The sequence below is a fragment of the Anguilla anguilla genome, chromosome 8 (assembly GCF_013347855.1).
Source record: "Anguilla anguilla isolate fAngAng1 chromosome 8, fAngAng1.pri, whole genome shotgun sequence".
NCBI lineage: Eukaryota > Metazoa > Chordata > Actinopteri > Anguilliformes > Anguillidae > Anguilla > Anguilla anguilla.
The window spans coordinates 8,065,941-8,092,023 of NC_049208.1; the positions used below are offsets into that span (position 1 = coordinate 8,065,941).

At 40.8% G+C, this 26,083-nt stretch overlaps 1 protein-coding gene and 1 long non-coding RNA gene across 2 annotated transcripts in view; both read right to left on the reverse strand.

The window, feature by feature from the left end:
- LOC118233566 (hemicentin-1-like) overlaps positions 1-26,083 on the reverse strand; it is an 86,020-nt gene that overhangs the window by 42,737 nt on the left and 17,200 nt on the right. Inside the window, exons 3-7 of the mRNA XM_035429324.1 lie at positions 22,964-23,125; positions 22,033-22,356; positions 21,076-21,387; positions 9,026-9,331; positions 6,343-6,663 (exon numbers count right to left, since the gene is read on the reverse strand). Coding sequence (XP_035285215.1) covers positions 6,343-6,663; positions 9,026-9,331; positions 21,076-21,387; positions 22,033-22,356; positions 22,964-23,125 — 1,425 coding nt within the window. The remainder of the gene's footprint in view (positions 1-6,342; positions 6,664-9,025; positions 9,332-21,075; positions 21,388-22,032; positions 22,357-22,963; positions 23,126-26,083) is intronic.
- Positions 12,876-13,591, reverse strand: LOC118233924. Its single transcript, XR_004766590.1, has 2 exons — positions 13,495-13,591; positions 12,876-12,999 (listed from the first exon to the last, which is right to left on the reverse strand). It is a non-coding gene; the product is annotated as an uncharacterized LOC118233924 (long non-coding RNA).

Sequence of the window (26,083 nt, forward strand, 5' to 3'; positions counted from 1 at the left end):
GAGTCAGATTAGCGTAGACACTGGTTTGTGTCTCCCTGCCTTCCTTTCGCTATTTTTCACTGAGACATGCTTGATCTGTCACACCTCAGACTGACAGTCTGGCCCAGATATGCCCCAAAGTGTTCACTGGGGAAAGTGGAATAATTCCTGCTCTTTTGGAAAGGGCATCCCTTTTTTGCGTCTTTTTAAAGGAGGATTTTAGCGGATAGCTAAATTATTCTTCTAAAATCCAACAGAGATTATATTGCATTGACCGTATTGAATCTGATACTTTTACCAGGTTCATGTTAATCTTAAGGGACTGTGTTGTGGCTTTCTATGGCCTTCTGTTTCACTATGGTGAAACAGGAAACCAATGTTTCACTTGCTGTTTTGCTCTCAGATGAAACAAGATAAAGGCTTGTTCATGTTCACTTGTTCATGTTCACAAGTCAATAAATGCTTACAAACAAATACAAAAATAAAAAAAAACATAGAAGACACCACTCGCCGTGAGGTCAATAATTAAGTCCTTTTGAATCACTGGAGCAGTGGTAAACCAGCCTGGTGGAGGATGAATAAAAATCCAAGGACCACAGCTGGAGATCTATTTAACACGGAGTGTGGCGCAGTGGGTAAGGAACTGCGCTTGTAACCGAAAGGTTGAAGGTTCGATTCCCGGGTAAGGACACTACCGTTGTACCCTTGAGCAAGGTACTTAACCTGCATTGCTTCAGTATATATCCAGCTGTATAAATGGATACAATGTAAAGTCCTATGTAAAAACTTGTGTACGTCGCTCTGGATAAGACCGTCTGCTAAATGCCTGTAATGTAATGTAATGTAACACGGTTGCATCTTGGGGACAGAGTCTCCAAATATATAATCAGAAGCCATTGCCATGCCTATAGGCTTTACCAAATGGTTGCCAATCACCAAATTATGGCCAGTCAGAGAATATAAGCCTATGTAATGCAGCATCTAAAAACCTTTTTAGACTTCCACAATATGTAAATATTTGCAGAAAGAAGCGTTTTCTACGGTGGCTCTGAAGTGTAAAACACAAAAACAAAAAGAAAACGCAAAAACAAAAACTTTCGGCCCTGAGGTGCAGATGCAACATACAAAAACAAAAGGAGTGGTCCTGAGGTGCAGATGCAACATACGAAAACAAAAACGTGCAGCCCTGAAGTGCAAAACACAAATACAAAAAGAAAATGCAAAAACAAAACTTTTAGCCCTGAGGTGCAAAACACAAATACAAAAAGAAAATGCAAAAACAAAAAGGAGCAGCCCTGAGGTGCAGAACACAAACATACAACAACTAGCAGCCCTGAGGTGCAAAACACAAACATACAACAACTAGCAGCCCTGAGGTGCAGATGCAAGATACAACAACAAAAACTAGTAGCCCCGAAGTGCAAAACAGAAACATTCAACAACAAGCAGCCCCGAGGTGCAAATGCAACATACAAAACAAAAACTAGTAGCCCAGAAGTGCAACAGTGCACTTTGGGGCTACTAGTTATTGTTTTTGGATGTTGCATCTGCACCTCAGGGCTGCACGTTTTTGTTTTTGTATGTTCGTGTTTGGCACCTCAGGGCTGCTCCTTTTTGTTTTTGCATTTTCTTTTTGTATTTGTGTTTTGCACCTCAGTGCTGCTCCTTTTTGCTTTTGCATTTTCTTTTTGTATTTGTGATTTGCACTTCAAGGCTGAAAGTTTTGTTTTTGCATTTTCTTTTTGTATTTGTGTTTTGTACTTCAGGGCTGCATGTTTTTGTTTTTGTATGTTGCATCTGCACCTCAGGACCACTCCTTTTTGTTTTTGTATGTTGCATCTGCACCTCTGGGCTGAAAGTTTTTGTTTTTGCATTTTATTTTTGTTTTTGTGTTTTGCACAACAGAGCCACTGCAGTTTTCACATGCTTTTTATCCTTCCAAACCACAGAACCTCGCTTGTGCTCCAGCTTAAAATATAAACCTTGAGATGATGCAGTTTAGTTAAAAACGTTTACTTCCTTCCTCTCAGCATGAGGTGCAATGCTTGATGGGCAATGACTGCACCACCAGTGGAAGAAGCAACCAAACGGCCACAATTTCAACTACTGTATCCCCATCTCTGGCACTTAGGAGTGAACGGAGAGCAGCACACTCCAGCAGCAAAAACCCCTTTCCTTTAACCTTTAAACTGTTCTATCCCACTTTCTCTTTGTTGCTTTGGTCACTTGCACTTGAATCACTTTGTCCGTCGTGCCGCAGAATAGCAGGCCATCTCACCCCCACCACAAGCGAGAGAAAACGCAAACCAAATAATTCCTGGTGTTCTCAGTGTTTCATCTTCATTTTTTTTTTTTTACATTTACATTTGATCGATAGTTGTAGCCCATTAAGATTTGAGCACTTATTTTAAAAAGAACCTATTCAGCCTTCCACAGTATGTAAATATTTGCAAAAAGAAGCGTATCCACATGTTTCCAGCGTTTATCCTTTAAAAAAAAAAAAAATCATTTTTTTAATTTCTCCTTTTTCCTCTCAGAGGGTTTCCCCTTCCTGGTAGAAAGTGTGCCAGCAGGCAAAGGAGCAAAATTCATGCATCACGGAGTCAGATTAGCGTAGCCACTGGTTTGTGTCTCCCTGCCTTCCTTTTGCTATTTTTCACTGAGACATGCTTGATCTGTCCCACCTCAGAGTGACAGTCTGGCCCAGATATGCCCCAAAGTGTTCACTGGGGAAAGTGGGATAATTCCTGCTCTTTTGGAAAGGGTGATCTTTTTTGCGTCTTTTTAAAGGAGGATTTTAGCAGATAGCTAATCAGGTCTGGCCCTGTTATATGGTGGTTGTTCTCAACTGTGTTTCCTGCCTGAACAGATATAAATAGATGTTGGTTTGGCATCCAGTTTCATTGCACTTGTGTGTGGTTATTACGGAACATATATCAAATACAATGGTATACAAGTCTATCCAGTAACTTGGCAAATACATGAATTGTTCATATAAAATGTTATTTATATATATTGATTCAGTTCAGTTCAATCAACAATATTCTTCTCAAATGTTCCAATATTTGAAAATGAATCATAGTGTAAATTTTACAAATTGGATTTGGTACTGTTGACCACCGAGGATACCATTTGCATAGGTATGATGTGTGTTTGTTTAACCACATGTGTTTGTTTACTTATGGGTGGGACTGTTTGGGAGCGGTTCAGTGGGGAGGTGAATAATGACAAATTCACCAGCTATCTACTAAAAAGTTTTGGAGTGGCCTAGTCAGTCCTGACTTGAATCCAACAGAGATGCTGGGGCTGTATCAGAAGTTCATGCTCAAGACCACAATTTTGTTTGAATTAAACCCTATGACTCAAAATGGTTTTTGGCCGTTTATTTTTATTTTTTTATTTATTTTTATTTATTTATTTATTTTTTTTACATGATAATTACAAAGAAGCTGCAAGTATTATATATAAAGCTTATTTTGAATTTGAATTTGAATTTGAGAGAGAGAGAGAGAGAGAGAGAGAGAGAGAGAGAGAGAGATGGAGGTGGGATTAGGATATATAAGCATGCCTGATTGGATGTCTCACCTAGCCCTCCCACACCTTCAGTTTAATAGTTTTAAGTTATATGTTAGTTAAGGGCTTAATGTTAAATGTGCTCAGCTAATTTGCTTGCTACATTGGCATAGTATCATCTTTTGCATGCTTCAAGTGATTAATGGAAAAGAAACAGCCACCTCACTGGCATTTATTATAAGCACACACCACTTTGGTATGTATAGTAGGCTATTTGCTTTGTAAAAGCTTTCCTCATTGATTTAGACATTACCACAACTCACTTAACGGTAAGTTACGAAGCTGCTTTTATGTCAATGCTTGCGCACTTTTTTCATAAATAAAGCCCCACACTTCATAATCTGAGGATGTGGCTGGTCTCACATTATCATAGGAAAACTGTTTCCTTGATTAACCTTAGTATGTGCATTTCTGGAACAATATAGTGAGCTTGTCAGCAAACAATCTCCATCACAAGCTTATTTGCTGGTAGCTTGCTAACAAACTTGCGTAGCCTACTCGTCCAGCTAATGAGCAAACCAGCCAATATACCTTCTGAAATAAAAATGGAACAAATGCATTGGTATTAGCGATTTTCTGTCTCCACAGATATATTATTTAAACAATTTCATACATTAAATAATAAGCTAGTTATCCATGCTATAATTCCATTCCATTGTTGCACATACGATAATATAAAGAAATACTACAGTATCAATACACATACATTTTTAATGCAAAATTTTATCATTACGATTATTAATAATCAGAGGTTTTTGCAAGTTAAACTAACATCATGCTATATAGCAACATGCAACGTAGCTCAGGAGGTAAGAGCGGTTGTCTGGCAGTCGGAGGGTTGCCGGTTCAATCCCCAGGCCTGGGTGTGTCGAAGTGTCCCTGAGCAAGACACCTAACCTAATTGCTCCCAACGAGTTGATTGGTACCTTGCATGGCAGCCTTTCACCGTTGGTGTTTGAGTGTGTGTGGGTGAATGAGAGGCATCAATATTGTAACGCGCTTTAGATAAAAGCGCTATATAAATGCAGTCCATTTACCATTACCATTTGTGTGTGCATATGTGAATGCAACATAGGGCGACATAGCTCAGGAGGTAAGACCGATTGTCTGGCAGTCGGAGGGTTGCCGGTTCAAACCCCTCCCTGGGCATGTCAAAGTGTCCTTGAGCAAGACACCTAACCCCTAACTGCTCTGGCGAATGAGAGGCATCAATTGTAAAGCGCTTTGGATAAAAGCGCTATATAAATGCAGTCCATTTACCATATACCATGCTTTTTTGTGTGTGTACGAGGTGTATTTCCATAAATATGATGACATTCCAAATTTAATGGCAGCATATTCTGTAGAGCTTTCACTTTGATTTTGGATGTTTGTATTTTTCCACTGTTATACTATAAACAACAGTAGAATATGTCACTGAATCAGCATTCTTCTCCTCCTCCTGCTCCCCAGTCCCCATCTCTTGTTCTTCTCTGGATTCCACATGTGCATTTTTCCTGGATCTAACTCTGCAGTAAAATAACACAGCCCCACACACTGCGACCGCGGCAACAACAGCAATGGTCGCATACAAGATGGAGTTTTTCAGGTCTTCAGAGATCTCCGTTTTGGGGGGTGGCTTGCTTCCATGTGTGGATGTGTGCTTGGTTGTGGTTGGAGACCGGGTTGTGGCTTCTACAAAATAAAACTTTTGTCAATCTCTGCAGAAGCACAGCAAGGAAATGTTTATTTTTTTAACAACTGGCCATTATAGAGGTCCTGTGGTATTGCTGGCACATGTTTCAGGTTGTAGGTAAGACCAGGTTCTTAGCGCCAGACTGTGCTGAAATATCACTGTGCTGTTGTTTCACACACCCAACGCAAACGTAAAAAAACGAGGATGAAAATAGCAACTTTGGAAAAATATCATTTTATGTACGTTCATGTACACAACATGTGCCATTTACTCCGATTCCATTAGAACTGTTTGCCGACATTTTGCACCATTACAATAGGGCTCTGGTACAGGGCTGGTGCACAGGGTCACCACCAGGGACTTTGGGGCCCCATGATCCCGGGCCACCCTATCACTGCAGTTACGGCACAGTTTTTTGAGGGCCTCTTTCGGTCAGGGCCCTTGGAATTGTCTTAAACTCCGCCCACACGTAAGGCGCCCCTGGTGGTACACATTGGGTATTTTGGGTTGCTGCTGCCATAGTTACTGCCAGCAGCACACCAGGTGCAGGCAGGCCTCAGTCTGCCATCAGTGAGTGGTAATGCAGATGATGCAGGTAATGCAGGTGAGTACACTGATAGAGGACATTAGCATCAGCACCAGCACTCTCTATAGGTCAGACTGCAGGCAGTAAAGCATAACTCCATCAGCACTACTGGTGACTCAAAAGCAGAGAGGGAAAACATATGAAGAAAATATATCTATAGTGTAACATATCATGGGAGCGTAGTCCAGAGAGCTGTCACTGCAGTTACTGTGAGCTTGGACTTTCAGTACAGAGGCACCTCTGTGTCAAGGTGTTTTAATTGTGGGAAGACTGTGTGTTCCACAGCTGAAGGCTTATATTCCACAGAGATAATGAAATAACTTTTCATCTGGTAGCTAAATTTGAGAGAACCATGTTGTTGCTGTCTCCTTAACAGAGCATCTAAATAATAAAAAATCATTCCATGGTCAAATATGTCGCACCCACCCAGTTCACCTGCAGCCAATGGGGCATCAAACTATGAGAGCTTATATAATGTTGTCATTTGAAGATTTCACACAACTCATTATAGTTTTATAGATAAATTTACCTTTCACTGTGAGACTGATGTCTCTGTGTTGTCCATCTGCTTCACACCTGTATGGTCCCCCATCTGACAGAGTCAGATCAGAGAGACGGACAGACAGGTTTCCAAGGGAAACGGAGTCCAAAACCTGCACTCTATGTTTGTAGCGATCGTTGACACTGGGAGGACTTTGTGGAAATATAACAGTGCTTTGGCCTCCTGGATATGCAGTCCATTTGATCAGCCCAGGTTTCCTCTGCACATCAGTACAGGCACAGGGCAGGATGACTGAGTCTTCTGTGAACCCAGTGATGTCTATGGGTTCAGAATCAGACAGAACACAGCCTGCAGAGAGAGAGAGAGAGAGAGAGAGAGAGAGAAATATGCGGGTGGGATTAGGAGATATAAGCACGCCTGATTGGATGTCTCACCTAGGCCCTCCCACACCTTCAGTTTAATATTTTGAAGTCATATGGTTCACAATTTAAATGATGCAATAGGCAATAATTATGACAATAATTACAGTGGTAATGATTTGAGTTTGAGAGATATGAGTACAGAATTATAGTTACAACACGTTGGTTAGTTGTTGCTAAAGACACCCCTGTGAAGCAAGCCTTGAAGTACTCAGACATTGCAGAAGGGATGTTGTACTTGATTCTGCCATAATATCAATAAATGCTGCATGCCGTTTAATGTATCAAAAGAATCTAATGAGAAATAGATAAAGGAAATTTAAGGTTTAAAACAGAACCTCTTATCAAAACTCACTGTGCAAACCTAAGATTAAACTTCCACTGAACCTTGGCGCAGAAGCAACGTGACTCATTCTATAATGATGATTTTTATTCTGCATGTTTGTGCAATGAAACAAATACATTTACTGTAAGGTTACATAAAACTCATAGAGGCCTTGTGTCACCCAGTGTCACCCCATCCTTGACATGCTATGGGCAAATGTGGTCAAATTTACCTTTCACTGTGAGTCTGATGAGTCTGTGTTGTCCATCTGCTTCACACCAGTATCTTCCCGTATCTGACAGAGTGAGATCTGAGAGACGGACAGACAGGTTTCCAGGGGAATTGGAGTCCAACACCTGCACTCTGTGTTTGTAGTGACCGCCATTGGCAGGACGTTGTGGAAATATAACAGTGCTTTGACCTCCTTTGACTGCAGTCCATTTGACCCATTCAGGTTTCCTCTGCACATCAGTACAGGCACAGGGCAGGACGACTGAGTCTCCAGTGAACCCAGTGATGTCTATGGGTTTAGAATCAGACAGAACACACCCTGCAGAGAGAGAGAGAGAGAGAGAGAGAGAGAGAGAGAGAGAGAGAAATATGGGGGTGGGATTAGGAGATATAAGCATGCCTGATTGGATGTCTCACCTAGGCCCTCCCACACCTTCAGTTTAATATTTTGAAGTCATATGGTTCACAATTTAAATGATGCAATAGGCAATAATTATGACAATAATTACAGTGATAATGATTTGAGTTTGAGAGATATGAGTACAGAATTCTAGTTACAACACGTTGGTTAGTTGTTGCTAAAGACACCCCTGTGAAGCAAGGCTTGAAGTACTCAGACATGGCAGAAGGGATGTTGTACTTGATTCTGCCATAATATCAATAAATGCTGCATGCCGTTTAATGTATCAAAATAATTTAATGAGAAATAGATGAAGGAAATTTAAGGTTTAAAACAGAACCTCTTATCAAAACTCACTGTGCAAACCTAAGATTAAACTTCCACTGAACCTTGGCGCAGAAGCAACGTGACTCATTCTATAATGATGATTTTTATTCTGCATGTTTGTGCAATGAAACAAAAACATTTACTGTAAAGTTACATAAAACTGATAGAGGCCTTGTGTCACCCAGTGTCACCCCGTCCTTGACATGCTATGGGCAAATGTGGTCAAATTTACCTTTCACTGTGAGACTGATGTCTCTGTGTTCTCCATCTGCTTCACACCAGTATGTACCCTCATCTGACAGAGTGAGATCTGAGAGATGGAGAGACAGGTTTCCAGGGGAAATGGAGTCCAACACCTGCACTCTGCGTTTGTAGCGATCGTTGACACTGGGTGAACTTTGTGAAAATATAACAGTTCTTTGGCCTCCTGGATATGCAGTCCATTTAAACCGTTCAGGTTTCCTCTGCACATCAGTACAGGCACAGGGCAGGACGACTGAGTCTCCCGTGAACCCAGTGATGTATATGGGTTCAGAATCAGACAGAACACACCCTGCACAAAGAGAGAGAGAGAGAGAGAGAGATATGAGTACAGAATTCCAGTTACAAAACTTTGGTTAGTAGTTGCTGAAGACACCCCTGTGAAGCAAGCCTTGAAGTACTCAAACATTGCAGAAGGGATGCTGTACCTAATTCTGCCATAATATCAATAAATGCTGCATGCCGTTTAATGTATCAAAAAAATCTAATGAGAAATAGATGAAGGAAATTTAAGGTTTAAAACAGAACCTCTTATCAAAACTCACTGTGCAAACCTAAGATTAAACTCCCGCTCAACCTTGGAGCAGAAGTAATGTGACTCATTCTATAATGATGATTTTTATTCTGCATGTTTGTGCAATGAAACAAATACATTTATTGTAAAATTACATAAAACTCATAGAGTCCTTGTGTCACCCAGTGTCACCCCGTACTTGAGATGCTATGGGCAAATGTGATCAAATTTACCTTTCACTGTGAGTCTGATGTCTCTGTGTTGTCCATCTGCTTCACACCTGTATGTACCCTCATCTGACAGAGTGAGATCTGAGAGACGGAGAGACAGGTTTCCTGGGGTGGCAGAAATAATCACCCGGTATTTGTAGTGGTCGTCCACTGTAGTAGGATACGACCAAAGTTCGATATATGAACTACCATGATGAAAAAACCATTTGGCGTTGTTTAATGTTGGCTGTCCCTCAGTGCAGTAGCAAGGCAGGACCACGGAGCCTCCTGTGTACCCAGTGACCTCTGTGGGTGCAGATAGAGAACAGCCTGCAACAGAGAGTGACTTATTATGAGTCTGCTGTATGGGGATTGATTAATTTAAATAATTTCTTTTCTTTGAAGATCATTAAAAAATACATGTGGCCACTCTGAGCAGAGATGCCCCAAATACCAAAATAATTTGAAGGAATAAAACACTATAAAGCCAAGGGCTTATTTCCATTATTGTCTATTGGACAATGGTCAGGGAAATAGGCATGTATGCTACTCTGGACAATGATGTCTCCAAAATGTCATATAAATGTAACAAACATCATTGAAATAAGTACAAATCACCATTCTTTAAATTAGGTAGGTAGTTGGCACTGTGGGTTTTTAATGAGTAAAAATGCATTTTGTTCACAACTATTTACAATTATTATAGGAACAGTACTCCTTTCATATTAGATAAATACCTTTATCCAGAACAGATTAAGTAGTGTTCATAGATATGAGTTCAAAGTTTAAAAGATGTGTTTCTTCACTCTAAAATCAGAAGTTTTTCCATGAATTTCTGGGTTTTGTCATGGAGTTGGGAGCATGAGTTTAACCCGTTTCGGATTTAAATGTCCACCGGGGTAAATATATATTTTGTAATATATATTTGATATTTTGCACTATTCTGTCAGGGTTTGGGATAAGGACCCAAGTGCGGAGTGTAAAAAAAAAAACACTAAGCTCAAAAGGAAAGTTTAAACAAAGACTTTACTTTAAAAAAAAGAAAAAGGAAAACAGAACAAACAAAAGTCCACGAGGGGCATTTCACAAAAACTTTTAAAAAAGCAGGGAACTCGAAAAACTTGAATAACAGAGATACGCAACGAGGTAGAACTTGAGTAGAAACACATAGAAGTCTGTGCATCATTCTCTCTTTACCTCTATGGCACTACAGATAGCACATAGACACACGGCTGTAACTGCTAGCTTATATTTAAGATTTGAGTGAAGCTCTTTGAAAGCATCAATGGGTCAGATAAAATGATCAACTCACCTGAGATCATGTGAATCAGACTGCTGACCAGCCAGACACACACCAGCATGGTTTTCAGTGTCAACTTTCCAACCGAATATACACACAGAAGATTCAGTTGCACGGATCCAAACTGCCTCTCTATAGAAGTGTGAAGTGTTTGCTTCTGCACAAAACTATCTAAGTTAATGCAATTTTTTAAATGACATGCAGTATGAGTCACATTTCCTGCCCCTGTGTGAATCCTAAAATTAGAAGTACCACAAACAGTACACGTAAATAAAGGCCATCCTCTGCTGCCCTCTGAAAATAATTAAGTCCCAAATCCTGGCCTGGGCCTTTCTGTGTGGAGTTTGCATGTCCTCCTCGTGTCCGCATTGGTTTTCCTCCGGGTACTTCGAAGGAAAAGTATGACACCCCTGATAAAAATTGGCTGTCTAAAATAAACACTACAGGTATGCTCAAAAAAGCTGAAAAATTATATTATTTTGTACTAAAGAGAGGGACAAAAAGATTTTTAACTAATAATATACATTTTCTTAATTATTCTTCTAAAATCCAACAGAGATTCATCTGCATTGACCGTATTGAATCTGCTACTTTTGCCAGGTTCATGTTAATCTTAGGGGACTGTGCTGTGGCTAACTATGGCCTTCTGTTTCACTATGGTGAAACAGGAAACCAATGTTTCACTTGCTGTTTTGCTCTCAGATGAAACAAGATAAAGGCTTGTTCATGTTCACTTGTTCACATTTACAAGTCAATAAATGCTTACAAACCAATACAAAAAACAAAAAAACACAGCAAAAACACCACTCACTGTTAGGTCAATAATTAAGTCCTTTTGAATCACTGGAGCAGTGATAAACCAGCCTGGTGGAGGATGAATAAAAATCCAAGGACCACAGCTGGAGATCTATTAAACATGGTTGCATCTTGGGGACAGAGTCTCCAAATCTATAATCAGAAGCCATTGCCATGCCTATAGGCTTTACCAAATGGTTGCCAATCACCAAATTATGGCCAATCAGAGAATATAAGCCTATGTAACGCAGCATCTAAAAACCTTTTTAGCCTTCCACAGTATGTAAATATTTGCAGAAAGAAGCGTTTTCTACGGTGGCTCTGAAGTGCAAAACACAAAAACAAAAAGAAAACGCAAAAACAAAAACTTTCGGCCCTGAGGTACAGATGCAATATACAAAAACAAAAAGGAGTGGTCCTGAGGTGCAGATGCAATATACAAAAACAAAAAGGAGTGGTCCTGAGGTGCAGATGCAACATACAAAAACAAAAACGTGCAGCCCTGAAGTGCAAAACACAAATACAAAAAGAAAATGCAAAAACAAAAAGGAGCAGCCCTGAGGTGCAAAACACAAATACAAAAAGAAAATGCAAAAACAAAAAGGAGCAGCCCTGAGGTGCAAAACACAAACATACAAAAACTAGCAGCCCTGAGGTGCAGATGCAGATGTCACGTATGTGAGGGATGGTTTACTTATTTGATAGAATGCAAGTGTTAACTACTTTACTGATATATTGTGCTTGAATTCAACATTTAAAGGGGTGTGCTTTGACCTATTCAATGAACTCTCAGTTCAATCAACAATATTCTTCTCAAATGTTCCAATATTTGAAATTTAATCTTAGTGTATATTTTACAAATTGGATTTGCTGCTGTTGACCATTGAGGATACCATTTGCATAGGTATGATGTGTGTTTGTTTTTCACCACATGTGTTTGTTTACTTATGGGTGTGACTGTTTGGGAGGGTTTCAGTGGGGAGGTGAATAATGACAAATTCACCAGCTACCTACTAAAAAGTAGTAGCTGCCTAGAGGCCTGAGTGGCCTAGTCAGTCCTGACTTGAATCCAACAGAGATGCTGGATACACTCACCGGCCACTTCATTAGGTGACAGGAGTGGCACCCGGTGTGATCTTCTGCTGCTGTAGCCCATCTGCTTCGTGGTTTGACATGGCGTGCGTTCGGAGACCTCAGCTGTAACAAGTGGTTCTTTGAGTTACTGTTGCCTTTCTATCAACTCGAACCAGTCCGGCCATTCTCCTCTGACCTCTGCCATCAACAAGGCATTTTCGCCCAGAGAACTGCCACTCACTGGATATTTTCTCTTTTTCGGACCATTCTCTGTAAACCCTAGAGATGGTTATGCATGAAAATCCCAGTAGATCAATAGTTTCTGAAATACTCAAACCAGCCCGTCTGGCACCAACAACCATGCCACATTCAAAGTCACTTAAATCACCTTTCTTCCCCATTCTGATGCTTAGTTTGAACTTCAGCAGACAGTGGCGGACTCAGACTGTTTGAAGGGCAGGGGCGAAAAAATAAAAAGGGCACGTACTGCACGACATGGGGCCCCACCAGCGCACAAAAAGCTATGATGCATCGTGGTTTCTCACTTGGAAGGGCATCTAAGAGCACACTTCATTAGTTTTTTTCAGCAGAAAGGCACCTGCAGGGAACCAAGTTTATCCCATTGTAAGGATACTGTGGCCTTCCTAACCACCAGAGGTTGCAGTTGCCACAGCAGTATAAGAACCAGTGCAGTGAGTCCCAGAATCAGTTAACAGAAAACGCATTTATTTGTACTAAATGTTGGGGAAAGGGAAGGGGGAGCAAAAAGAACAGAAACTTCTTCCCGGTCGGGGTATCAGTCTTCCTCTTTTGGGTGAGTACAATCCTCCTGGAAAGACAAGTACACAGTGGTTATGAGCGTGAACTCAGGCCCTGGCCAGCCGGCTCCTCTGTCGGTCTCCACTCCTTCCTCCTTTGAGCCTTGCCGGACTTTTCCTGCAGTCCCCCTGTCCTCTTCAGCGTGGGGAGGCCACTCCTTCCAGTCTGAAAGAAAGGTTACAAGTCGCAATCCGATACTTCCTCTTCTTTGGGTTGGCTCACAGCCGCTTACCGCCCCAGGAACGGATGAGGTGAGACGCCAGGCACAATAGCTCTCCCTAGTCCAGCGCAGCCCTCACTCCTCTGTGCTGCTCCTTATACCTTCTGTGAGGCAATCAGCTGAGCAGTCTCAGGTGTGCTGCAGCAGAGTGGAAAATTCCACATACCTGCACTCTGCTGCAGCCCTGTCCTTGGTGCTGATCCTTGGAGCTCACCTGGTCTGCAGCTTGCTGTCCCTGATCCTGAAACCTTCCAATATTTCAGACGAGAGGTAATGCCCACTCACCACTTGTCCCACCAGTCGCCGGTGGCGGGAGGCCCGGCCGCCCTGGTGCTTCTCGTGCTCTCCTGTGGAGCACCGATAGGGCCTCGGGGCGCCACAGTACCTATATGGCACCACATCACATTTTCTCCACTGGAGTGGCATCCATTAGGAAACTTCCCCATATTCTCACGCATGTAGGGACACCCTTTACAGCACTGCATCACATTTTATCCACTGGAGTGGCACTTCTCCATTAGAGGAGCACCTAATTGGGCACTTCATGATGTTTTCTCACCTGTAGGAGTACCCTATACAGCAGTGCATCCGATTTTCTCTACTGGAAAGGGCACCCTGTGGGACACTGTCATGTAGGGGTGGCATAGAGGGCACTTCATAATTGCACCCTTTTCCATTGAAAGGGCACCCATAGGGAACGTCAAGTTTAGACCATCTCATAAAAAACACGTTTTCAACGTACAAAAATGCCAAGTTACTAAAAAGTATTGATATCAAAATGACGCCAAGTTACGATACTACAAACAATATAGGCTATCTTGCCTCACCGAAATGACATAAGATGTATCTCAAAGCAATGCTACCCAATATTTCCTCAGTTCTTTCAAGTCACTTGGCCCTGTGTATAAGCATGCACTACATGAACAGGGCAAATATATGTGTGGATGGCTCTCTCACAGTCAAGATTGATTGAATAGGTGTGTATGTCCAATTTGTATTGGTATGTAGGCCTATGTATTTCGCTGCCCAGGCTTTCTGTTGCGTGAATGATAGTATGTTTCTTGGTACAAGTGTGTTCGTGAATGTGAATGTAAGATGCTGCCAGGGAAATGTCCCCATGCGGATAAAGAAGTTCTCTATGTATGTATGTACAATATGTGTTTTACATGCAGTAGGCTATTTATTGTACGTAGCAAATATACAATAACTTGCACATGTACTCAAATTCAGTTCAGAAGCAAGTATAAACATGTTTTCTGGAGAAATGTGCTTCCTGTCGTTGCTCAGCAGCAGTTCTGTACATTAATGAATTTATACATTAATTTCAATGTACAATGTACAATGTTCAATGTGTTCCATGAGGCAATTCGAAATATTTGTCTCTTTGATCTGACAGAAAGTTTGCATGACATTGTGAAATGGTAAGATTAGAAAACACAGGGCCAAGTGACTTGAAAGAACTGAGGAAATATTGGGTAGCATTGCTTTGAGATACATCTTATGTCATTTCGGTGAGGCAAGATAGCCTATATTGTTTGTAGTATCGTAACTTGGCATCATTTTGATATCAATACTTTTTAGTAACTTGGCATTTTTGTACGTTGAAAACGTGTTTTTTATGAGATATCAGTTCTTTTTGCAAAGCGTTTTATTATGAGAGTGAGAAATGCGACCCTGCAAGAAACGGTTGTGGATTATGGCTATCGTTGTGTGAATCTGTACAGTCTGATGAGCGTGTACCGTTCAGCAGTTTCGGTTTGCTATATATGTAAAACAGTGGCTGTGAGAAAGGATGCAGTGGCGTAAGCGTAAACGCATCAGAAACGCAGATGGACTATGGTATGTACTCACGGATTTGACGTCCATCCAACGAGCCTTGACTGACAAAGTAATCAACACGCCCGTAGAATTATAACTCCCTAGGTCGCAACTTGTGTAGCCTTCTGTCCTGCTCCGTTGTCTGTTATTTCGTGGAGATGCACTATTAGTGTTTGTAAGGTTTATCCTTCTGTCCTGCTCCATTGTCTGTTATTTCGTGGAGATGCACTTTTAGTGTTTGTAAGGTTTATAAGGCATTTTGATAGGCTAATCTGCAGGTAGGAATTCTCTTCGCCGTTTTGCTAAACTAGAACCGGAAAACATGATAGTGGAGAATAGGAGCAGACGCATATGTCCCAGCAGGCTTTGCATATGAGAGAATAACAACAGTGTGAGAGAAATTAAAATGAAATTACAAAATTCCGTAGTTGAAACAATATGTTTTTAGCAGAATGGGCATGTAGGTGAAGGTTGACATGATCACGGAGTATAGTGCGAAGTAAATGGAGTGACCATGAGCGAGCTTATATTCCTTATCAAATGGTATATATAACAGTCGGTATTGAATGTTGGTTGTTGAAGTGGAGGGTCAAATAACATTGCACACATTATTTGCCTGTAATATAATCTATTGCACGAATGTGTTTTTCTCATGTTCAGTGCTAGTAGTTATACTTATGAGTGAATCATGATTTTAAATGTAATGTTTTAATGTGGAGTTGCAGAACGTACATACGTAGTAATTGTGTGTAGCCTATGTGGCTAGATAGAGAACAGGGTGAGGTAACAGGAATGTAGAAACGTGGCATTTGCTGATATTAAGGTTTTGTACAGTAGCCAAGTGAAGAAATATAGTTAGTAGAAATGGCACAGTGGTGAACTGGTGTAACTTTAAAATAAAAAGAATACATTTGCGTCATGAAATGCATATGGGTGGCCGTGAGTGAGTGAGGTTTACCAGTGTGTGACTTCGTTAGCTAATGCCATAGCTATGCAATGCGTGAAATATCATTAGCGAACCTGCCGGTGGTTTTAAAGAAGAACACAAGCCAGTAAGCACAGAAGAGCTTCCGTTGAATCCATATGGTTTAGCAATATTGTAGCCGGTCAATAACTGAACGTACAGACGGTAAGTCATAATGCATATATCTTAGCAATATTGTAGCCGGTTAATAACTGAACGGTGAACGGCGGGTAGAAATGGTGCAAAAGCAATTATTAAGAAGTAGTAGACAATTATTAGTGAGGGTCGAAGCAAGTTAAAGAAACGTGTTCCAAGCTGGGCTTGAACATACGACCCAGTGTTCCCAAGCCTGTAACCTTACCCACTAGGCCACGGATGGATTAGCTGTTCAAACTGCGGAGTTGCAGAATGTACATAAGTAGTAATTGTTTGTAGCGTATGTGGCTAGATAGAGAACAGAGCGAGGTAACATGAATGTAGAAATAGAAACGTGGCGTTTGCTGATATGAAAGTTTTGTACGGTAGCCAAGTGAAGAAATATAGTTAATAGAAATGGCACAGTGGTGAACTGGTGTAACTTTTTAATGAAAGGAATACATTTGCCGTGACTTCGTTAGCTAATGCCATAGCTATGCAATGCGTGAAATATCATTAGCAAACCTGCCGGTGGTTTTAAAGAACACAGGCCAGTAAGCACAGAAGAGCTCCCGTTGAATCCATGTGGCTTAGCAATATTGTAGCCGGTTAATAACTGAACGGTGAACGGCGGGTAAATATGGTGCAAAAGCAATAATTGATAAGTAGGCTAGTAGACAATTATTAGTGAGGGTTGAAGCAGGTTGAAGAAAGGTGTTCCAAGCTGAGCTTGAACCTACGACCCCATGTTCCCAAGACTGTAACCTTACCCACTAGGCCACAGGCGGACTAGCTGTTTGAACGGGAAATGTTTCAGAATAAAAATGTATGGGTATTTTGCGTGTGTATGCGCGTTTTTGATTGGGTCGTGTAGGGCAGATTTGGCTGGTGTCAGTGAAATGTCCAATGGGGAGACATGTTGTTAGTGGGATAGGCGGCAGGAAAAATAAGAATGAGAAGAAGAAGAAAGAGAAGAAGAAGAAGAAGAAGAAGGAGAAAACGCAAAATCCCCTTAGTTTGGGGCTTTATTGTGTGGACATGTGAAGTTGTTTATGAATTCTGTCTGTTGAAATGGGGTCAGAATGTACAGAATTTAATGTTTTTAAGGGCTGAGTGTCTGTGGCTGTTGTGGTTATTTCTGTGGGGAACCCTGAAAAGTGCCAAACTCTCGGTGCTGTATAGGTATGGGGGCATGCCCCCGCCAAGGCGTAACTTGGCGGGATGGCATACCTGCCATCCCAATTGTAAGGGCACCTTATAGGGCACTGCATCATGTTTTCTTCATTAGAAGGGCACTCATTAAGACACCTTATCAAATTTTCTTGCTGCAGAGGGCACATCATCATAATTTATTGCATGAAGGGGCACCCTAGAGGGCACTCAATCATTTTTTTCTCATGTGAAGGGCAGCCAATAGGGCACTTCCTCTTGTTTTCCTCACTCTAGAAGGCACTTTAGCAATGCTTTTTCAACCATGGGGGCACCAGGAGGGGCGGTGATTAGATATTTGCGTTAATGGGTGCAGTTTGCAGTTGAACAGGTGTATCTAATGAAGTGGCCGGTGAGTGTGTGTATATAAATATATAACTAATGCCCAAAAACTATATACCACAAATATATATATTTTTTTTAAATCTTTGTTTTTGAACAATAGTAAACTACAAAGAAAACCTAAATATTACTTTATTATTACTATATTATTTTAACTGGAGGGGGGCAGGGGGAGTTGGTGGCAAAACTAAGGAGACTGGAGGCAGGGCAGTGCATTGATGTGCTGATAGCAGTTCCCTGAGGAAAAAAAAAGGCGTCAGACACATATTCCAATCCATTGCCCAGCTTAGCAGGGAATGCACATTTCAGAGTACGTCAGAGACAGATAGAATAATAATATATATTTCAAATAATAAATACGACATTGAAAAAAAAAAACAGAAAACGAAATATCAACTTGCCATCCCTGCTACCTGCGTGCAGAGTACCGTATTATTTATTTAGATATTGACAGACTACAGCATAAATTGCATCTTTTGTTTATATTCAATATTAGTAATTGCAGCGAGAAACTGCAGTTGTAGACAAAAGAAAGTATGTTTCATTATGGTAGCAATGGAACAATGTAGACTATATGTATTTACCGTCATTGTTTTATTATACCAGCATGTTTTTGCGTGTTTGCAGAGAAACGCAAATACTATCAATAAAATGGTTTAGCAATTTCTCAGCATAATGACGCATTCAAAGCCTAAAATAACTCACCCGATACTGCCTTCAAATGGATCCATGTTATTCAAGATATTACCAAAAACAAGTAAAATGACTGTTATCCCAGGAAGAAGCAGATCAGAAGTTCGTAGTAAAAACAGGAAGATTTATTACGCAGCCGGCTACGGGAACAACTCAGCGAGAAAGTTCAAAATAGTACCGGTGGGTAATTAGATTTATACAGTTTTCAGTGGGTACATTTTGCATAATGTCAGAACTGGAGCGCTGCCTCTGATTGGTGATAAGAGGCTGTGCTTCCTTCCGATTGGACCATTCAAATTCAAACCCATCCTATCTATTCAAACAGGTTCTATTCACATTGAAATTGAAATACAACAGGGGGGCTCGCCCCCTTCCCCCCCGGGACCCAGCGGAAACTTCCCAAACGCAGAATACACAAAAATGTCTGTTTCCCAGCAATGCCAAAGAAAAGTAATTATTCATCCTCTCAAAAAGCTTTCACGTGAAAATTCGGGAGTGTTTTGTTGACATAGTTAAAGCACCATAGATTGCATCCGAATGGCTAAACATACATGCCACTCAAAGTTCAGACCCTCCCCTCACTGATTAAAAAAAAAAGAAAACCAAGTAAGCTTCGGAAAGTACGGAGATCTTTGTTGACAACGAATTGTAGTGATTTATGACGCCAAAAGGCGTCATCCGGGTCCATGCAGTTAAGTTACAACAAATATTCATGCCTAATCAAAAGACGAGGCTAAACTACCTTAAAACAATTAACAAAGGTTCCAGACATGGAGAGTCAGACAAGAAATTAATGAAAGAAGACACCAATCCACAGTTTATTTGTTACAAAGTAATCCAGGCTGGGCCAAGCCAAAAATTCAAAAACCAAAAGACAGAAGAATATTTCAAAAATACCACAGTTGAAGTGTAGATCACCAGACCTAGATGAGGGACTCAAATGTCCAGTTCCATCTAACAGTTACAAAACTTCCAAGTTTCCAAAACTGACAACTAAAAGAAAGCTGCATATTTTATCTAGTGAAAGAGAGGAGGAGGGAGGGGATTGATACTCCCTCTGACACACACACACGCACACACACACACACACACACACACACAAACAGACCTACATGCACACAGAGGCACACATTCACACCTCAAATGGTGACCAACCCAGTTCAATCAATCAATCAATCAATCAAATTTCATTACATAGCGTATTCATTACATACTGTATATTATTTGTTATCTTTGTCATTTTTGTGTATTTTTTTCAATTGTGCAAAAATAATGAAACTAAACTAAAACTAATGACATAGTGTATGTCACAACAATTGTCACTATTCACTTTACAGACAACCCTGGCCTAAACCCCTACAGGAGCAAGCCTAAAGCAACAGTGGCAAGAAAAAACTCCCTGTGGCAGATACCTCGGAAGGAACCAGGCTCAAGGGAGAAACCCATCCTCCTCTGGTCGGCTCAGGGTTCATGCTCTTATCTCCACGCTATGCTGATGTCTGAGATTATTTTGGAAGTAAAACTCATTTCTGCATGTTTATTGTTGGTAAAAACTCAATAAAAATATATATATATGTTGCTCTTCTATTCAATACCCTTGTACAATATAACAGGGAAAGGCTCAGAAAACCTCAATTCACATACAGCACCACAGCCAAATATGTCCCACCCATAGAATGTTGTCATTTGAAGACAACATTTCCCACAGCCCATTTAAACATTTAAACACAACTGGTCAAATCTATGTATAACTGTGAGACTGATGCCTCTGTAGTGTCCATTTGCTTCACACCAGTATGTACCCCCATCTGACAGAGTGAGATCTGAGAGACGGACAGACAGGTTTCCTGGGGAAATGGAGTCCAACACCTGCACTCTGTCCTTGTAGTGACCACCATTGGCAGGAAGTTGTGGAAATATAACAGTGCTTTGGCCTTCTATGACTACAGTCCATCTGAACCATTCAGGTTTCCTCTGCACATCAGTACAGGCACAGGGCAGGTCAACTGTGTCTCCTGTGAACCCAGTGATGTCTATGTGTTTAGAATCAGACAGAACACAGCCTGCAGAGAGAGAGAGAGAGAGAGAGAGAGAGAGAGAGAGAGAGACAGAGAGAGATATATGGGGGTGGGATTAGGAGATACAAGCATGCCTGATTGGATGTCTCACCTAGGCCCTCCCACATCTTCAGTTTAATAGTATGAAGTCATATGGTTCACAATTTACAAGATGTAACGGGCAATAATTATGACAATAATTACAGTGGTAATGATTTGAGTTTGAGAGATATGAGTAGAAAATTCTAGTTACATCACGTTGGTTAGTTGTTGCTGAAGGCACCCCTGTGAATCAAGCCTTGAAGTACTCAAACATTGCAGAGGGATGTTGTACTTGATTCTGCCATAATATCAATAAATGCTGCATGCAGTTTAGTGTATCAAAATAATCTAATGAGAAATAGATAAAGGAAATTTAAGGCTTAAAACAGAACCTCAAAACTCACTGTGCAAACCTAAGATTAAACTTCCGCTAAACTTTGGCGCAGAAGTAATGTGACTCATTCTATAATGATGATTTTTATTCTGCATGTTTGTGCAATGAAACAAATACATTTACTGTAAAGTTCCATAAAACTCATAGAGCCCTTGTGTCACCCAGTGTCACCCCGTCCTTGACATGCTATGGGCAAATGTGGTAAAATTTACCTTTCACTGTGAGACTGATGTCACTGTAGTGCCCATCTGCTTCACACCTGTATGTACCCTCATCTGACAGAGTGAGATCTGAGAGACGGAGAGACAGGATTCCAGAGGAAATGGAGTCCAACACCTGCACTCTGTGTTTGTAGCGATCGTTGACACTAGGAGGAAATATAACAGTGCTTTGGCCTCCTGTGTGTGCAGTCCATTTGACCCGTTCAGGTTTCCTCTGCACATTAGTACAGGCACAGGGCAGGACGACTGAGTCTCCTGTGAACACAGTGATGTCTATGGGTTTAGAACCAGACAGAACACAGCCTGCAGAGAGAAAGAGAGAGAGAGAGAGAGAGAGAGAGAGAGACAGAGAGAGATATATGGGGGTGGGATTAGGAGATATAAGCACGCCTGATTGGATGTCTCACCTAGGCCCTAACACACCTTCAGTTTTATAGTTTGAAGTCATATGGTTCACAATTTATAAGATGTGATTGGCAATAATTATGACAATAATTACAGTGATAATGACTTGAGTTTGAGAGATTGAGTACAGAATTCCAGTTACATCACGTTGGTTAGTTGTTGCTGAAGACACCCCTGTGAAGCAAGCCTTGAAGTACTCAAACATTGCAGAAGGGATGTTGTACTTGATTCTGCCATAATATCAATAAATGCTGCGTGCAGTTTAATGTATCTAAATAATCTAATGAGAAATAGATAAAGGAAATTTAAGGTTTAAAACAGAACCTCTTATCAAAACTCACTGTGCAAACCTAAGATTAAACTTCCGCTCAACTTTGGCGCAGAAGTAATGTGACTCATTCTATAATGATGATTTTTATTCTGCATGTTTGTGCAATGAAACAAATACATTTATTGTAAAGTAACATAAAACTCATAGAGCCCTTGTGTCACCCAGTGTCACCCCGTCCTTGACATGCTATGGGCAAATGTGGTCAAATTTACCTTTCACTGTGAGAATGATGTCTCTGTAAATGGTTCTAGATGCTTCACAACTGTATGTACCCTCATCTGACAGAGTGAGATCTGAGAGACGGAGAGACAGGTTTCCAGGGGAACTGGGGTCCAACACCTGCACTCTGTGTTTGTAGCGATCGTTGACACTGGGAGGACTTTGTGGAAATATAACAGTGCTTTGGCCTCCTGTGTGTGCAGTCCATTTGACCTGTTCGGGTTTCTTCTGCACATCAATACAGGCACAGGGCAGGACGACTGAGTCTCCTGTGAACCCAGTGATGTGTATGGGTTCAGAATCAGACAGAACGCACGCTGCAGAGGGAGAGAGAGATGGAGGTGGGATTAGGAGATATAAGCATGCCTGATTGGATGTCTCACCTAGGCCCTCCCACACCTTCAGTTTAATAGTTTGAAGTCATATGGTTCACAATTTATAAGATGTGATTGGCAATAATTATGACAATAATTACAGTGATAATGACTTGAGTTTGTGAGATTGAGTACAGAATTCCAGTTACAACACTTTGATTCGTTGTTGCTGAAGACACCCCTGTGAAGCAAGCCTTGAAGTACTCAAACATTACAGAAGGGATGTTGTACTTGATTCTGCCATAATATCAATAAATCCTGCATGCCGTTTAATGTATCAAAATAATCTAATGAGAAATAGATAAAGGAAATTTAAGGTTTAAAACAGAACCTCTTATCAAAACTCACTGTGCAAACCTAAGATTAAACTTCCACTCAACCTTAGCACAGAAGTAATGTGACTCATTTTATCATGATGATTTTTATTCTGCATGTTTGTGCAATGAAACAAATACATTTACTGTAAGGTTACATAAAAATCATAGAGCCCTTTTGTCACCCAGTGTCACCCTGTCCTTGACATGCTATGGGCAAATGTGGTCAAATTTACCTTCCACTGTGAGACTGATGTCTCTGTAGTGCCCATCTGCTTCACACCTGTATGTACCCCTATCTGACAGAGTGAGATCTGAGAGACGGAGAGACAGGTTTCCAGGGGAAATGGAGTCCAACACCTGCACTCTGTGTTTGTAGCGATCGTTGACACTGGGAGGAAATATAACAGTGCTTTGGCCTCCTGTGTGTGCTGTCCATTTGACCCGTTCAGGTTTCCTCTGCACATTAGTACAGGCACAGGGCAGGACGACTGAGTCTCCTGTGAACCCAGTGATGTGTATGGGTTCAGAACCAGACAGAACACAGCCTGCAGAGAGAAAAAGAGGTGGGATTAGGAGATATAAGCACGCCTGTTTGGATGTCTCACCTAGGCCCTCCCACACCTTCAGTTTTATAGCTTTAAGTCATATGGTTCACAATTTACAAGATGCAATAGGCAATTATGACAGTAATTACGGTGATAATGACTTGAGTTTGAGAGATATGAGTACAGAATTCCAGTTACAATACATTGGTTAGTTGTTGCTGAAGACACCCCTGTGAAGCAAGCCTTGAAGTACTCGAACATTGCAGAAGGGATGTTGTACTTGATTCTGCCATAATATCAATAAATGCTGCATGCCGTTTAATGTATCAAAATAATCTAATGAGAAATAGATAAAGGACATTTAAGGTTTAAAACAGAACCTCTTATCAAAACTCACTGTGCAAACCTAAGATTAAACTTCCGCTCAACCTTGGCGCAGAAGAAATGGGCAGATACGCACTGGCAGAAACACAAGGAACCAGCTCTCGAGTCAGGGAAACAAAGAACTTAAATAGACAGAAGCCTAACAAGACACAGGAGGGCACAATTCACAATCACACCAGAGAGGGAAGGGAGAACGAGACACAAGCAAAAAAAATGACTGAATAATTGAAAACAATAATACAATTAAATACCAAAGAGGGAGAATGAACTGAAATACAAAACTGAAGTGCCGCCACCTGGCGGCCAATAAAAGGATAATCAGAAACTGAGCAGAATCCTGACAAATTCATTTCCAATGAAACAATCACTTCGGGTTCAGATCAGTCAAGTACACTGTTTGAAGTCATGCACAGTTTTATGTACAGGCTCTTTAAATGCTGTCACAATCTAATAATTGATACTTACAAGCCCACAAGGGAACACAGTGTTTTTTTTCCCTATATTGAAAACTACACTCAGTTCAACACAAGAAAAAGACTGCAGGCTTAGCAGTTGAGAATGATACCCAGAAGTCTGTGCCTCATTCTCTCTATACCTCTATGGCACTATAGATAGCACTTAGACACACGGCTGCAACTGCAAGCTTATATTTAAGGTTTGAGTGAAGCTCTTTGAAAGCATCAATGGGTCAGATAAAATGATCAACTCACCTGAGATCATGTGAATCAGACTGCTGACTAGCCAGACACATACCAGCATGGTTTTCAGTGTCAACTTTCCAACCAAATATACACACAGAAGATTCAGTTGCACTGATCCAAACTGCCTCTCTATGGAAGTGTGAAGTGTTTGCTTCGGCACAAAACTATCTAAGCTAATGCGAATTCTTTTCAAAGACATGCAGTATGAGTCACATTTCCTGCCCCTGTGTGAATCCTAAAATTAGAAGTACCACAAACAATACATCTGAAAAAGTAGAAATAAAGGCCATCCTCTGCTGTCCTCTGAAAATAATTAAAAGTCCCAAATCCTGACCTGGGCCTTTCTGTGTGGAGTTTGCATGTCCTCCCCGTGTCCGCATTGGTTTTCCTCCGGGTAGGCTACTTCGAAGGAAAAGTATGACACCCCTGATAAAAATTGGCTGTCTAAAATAAACACTACAGGTAATGAGTTGTATGCTCAAAAAAGCTGAAAAATCATATTATTTTGTACTAAAGAGAGGGGGAAAAAGATTTTTAACTAATAATATACATTTTCTTAATTATTCTTCTAAAATCCAACAGAGATTAATCTGCATTGACCATATTGAATCTGCTACTTTTGCCCGGTTCATGTTAATCTTAGGGCACTGTGTTGTGGCTTTCTATGGCCTTCTGTTTCACTATGGTGAAACAGGAAACCAATGTTTCACTTGCTGTTTTGCTCTCAGATGAAACAAGATAAAGGCTTGTTCATGTTCACTTGTTCATGTTCACAAGTCAATAAATGCTTACAAACCAATACAAAAAATAAAAAATAAAAACATAGAAAACACCATTCGCCGTTAGATCAATAATTAAGTCCTTTTGAATCACTGGAGCAGCGATAAACCAGCCTGGTGAAGGATGAATAAAAATCCAAGGACCACAGCTGGAGATCTATTAAACATGGTTGCATCTTGGGGACACAGTCTCCAAATATATAATCAGAAGCCATTGCCATGCCTATAGGCTTTACCAAATGGTTGCCAATCACCAAATTATGGCCAATCAGAGAATATAAACCTATGTAATGCAGCATCTAAAAACCTTTTTTATCCTTCCACAGTATGAAAGAAGCGTTTTCTATGGTGGCTCTACAAAAACTAGCAGCCCTGAGGTGCAAAACACAAATATACAAAAACAAAAACATGCAGCCCTGAGGTGCAGATGCAACATACAAAAACAAAACCCTGCATACAGTGCACTGTTGGCAACTAGTTATTGTTTTTGTATCTTGCATCTGCACCTCAGGGCTGCTAGTTTTTGTATGTTTGTGTTTTGCACCCCAGGGCTGCTCTTTTTTGTTTTTGCATTTTCTTTTTGTATTTGTGTTTTGCACTTCAGGGTTGAAAGTTTTGTTTTTGCATTTTCTTTTTGTATTTGTGTTTTGCACTTCAGGGCTGCATGTTTTTGTTTTTGTATGTTCCATCTGCACCTCAGGACCACTCCTTTCTGTTTTTGTATGTTGCATCTGCACCTCTGGGCCGAAAATTTTTGTTTTTGCGTTTTCTTTTTCTTTTTGTGTTTTGCACTTCAGGGCTTAAAATATAAACCTCGAGATGATGCAGTTTAGTTAAAAAACGTTTACTTTCTTCCTCTCAGTATGAAGTGCAATGCTTGATGGGCAATGACTGCACCACCAGTGGAAGAAGCCACCAAACGGCCACAATTTCAACTACTATCT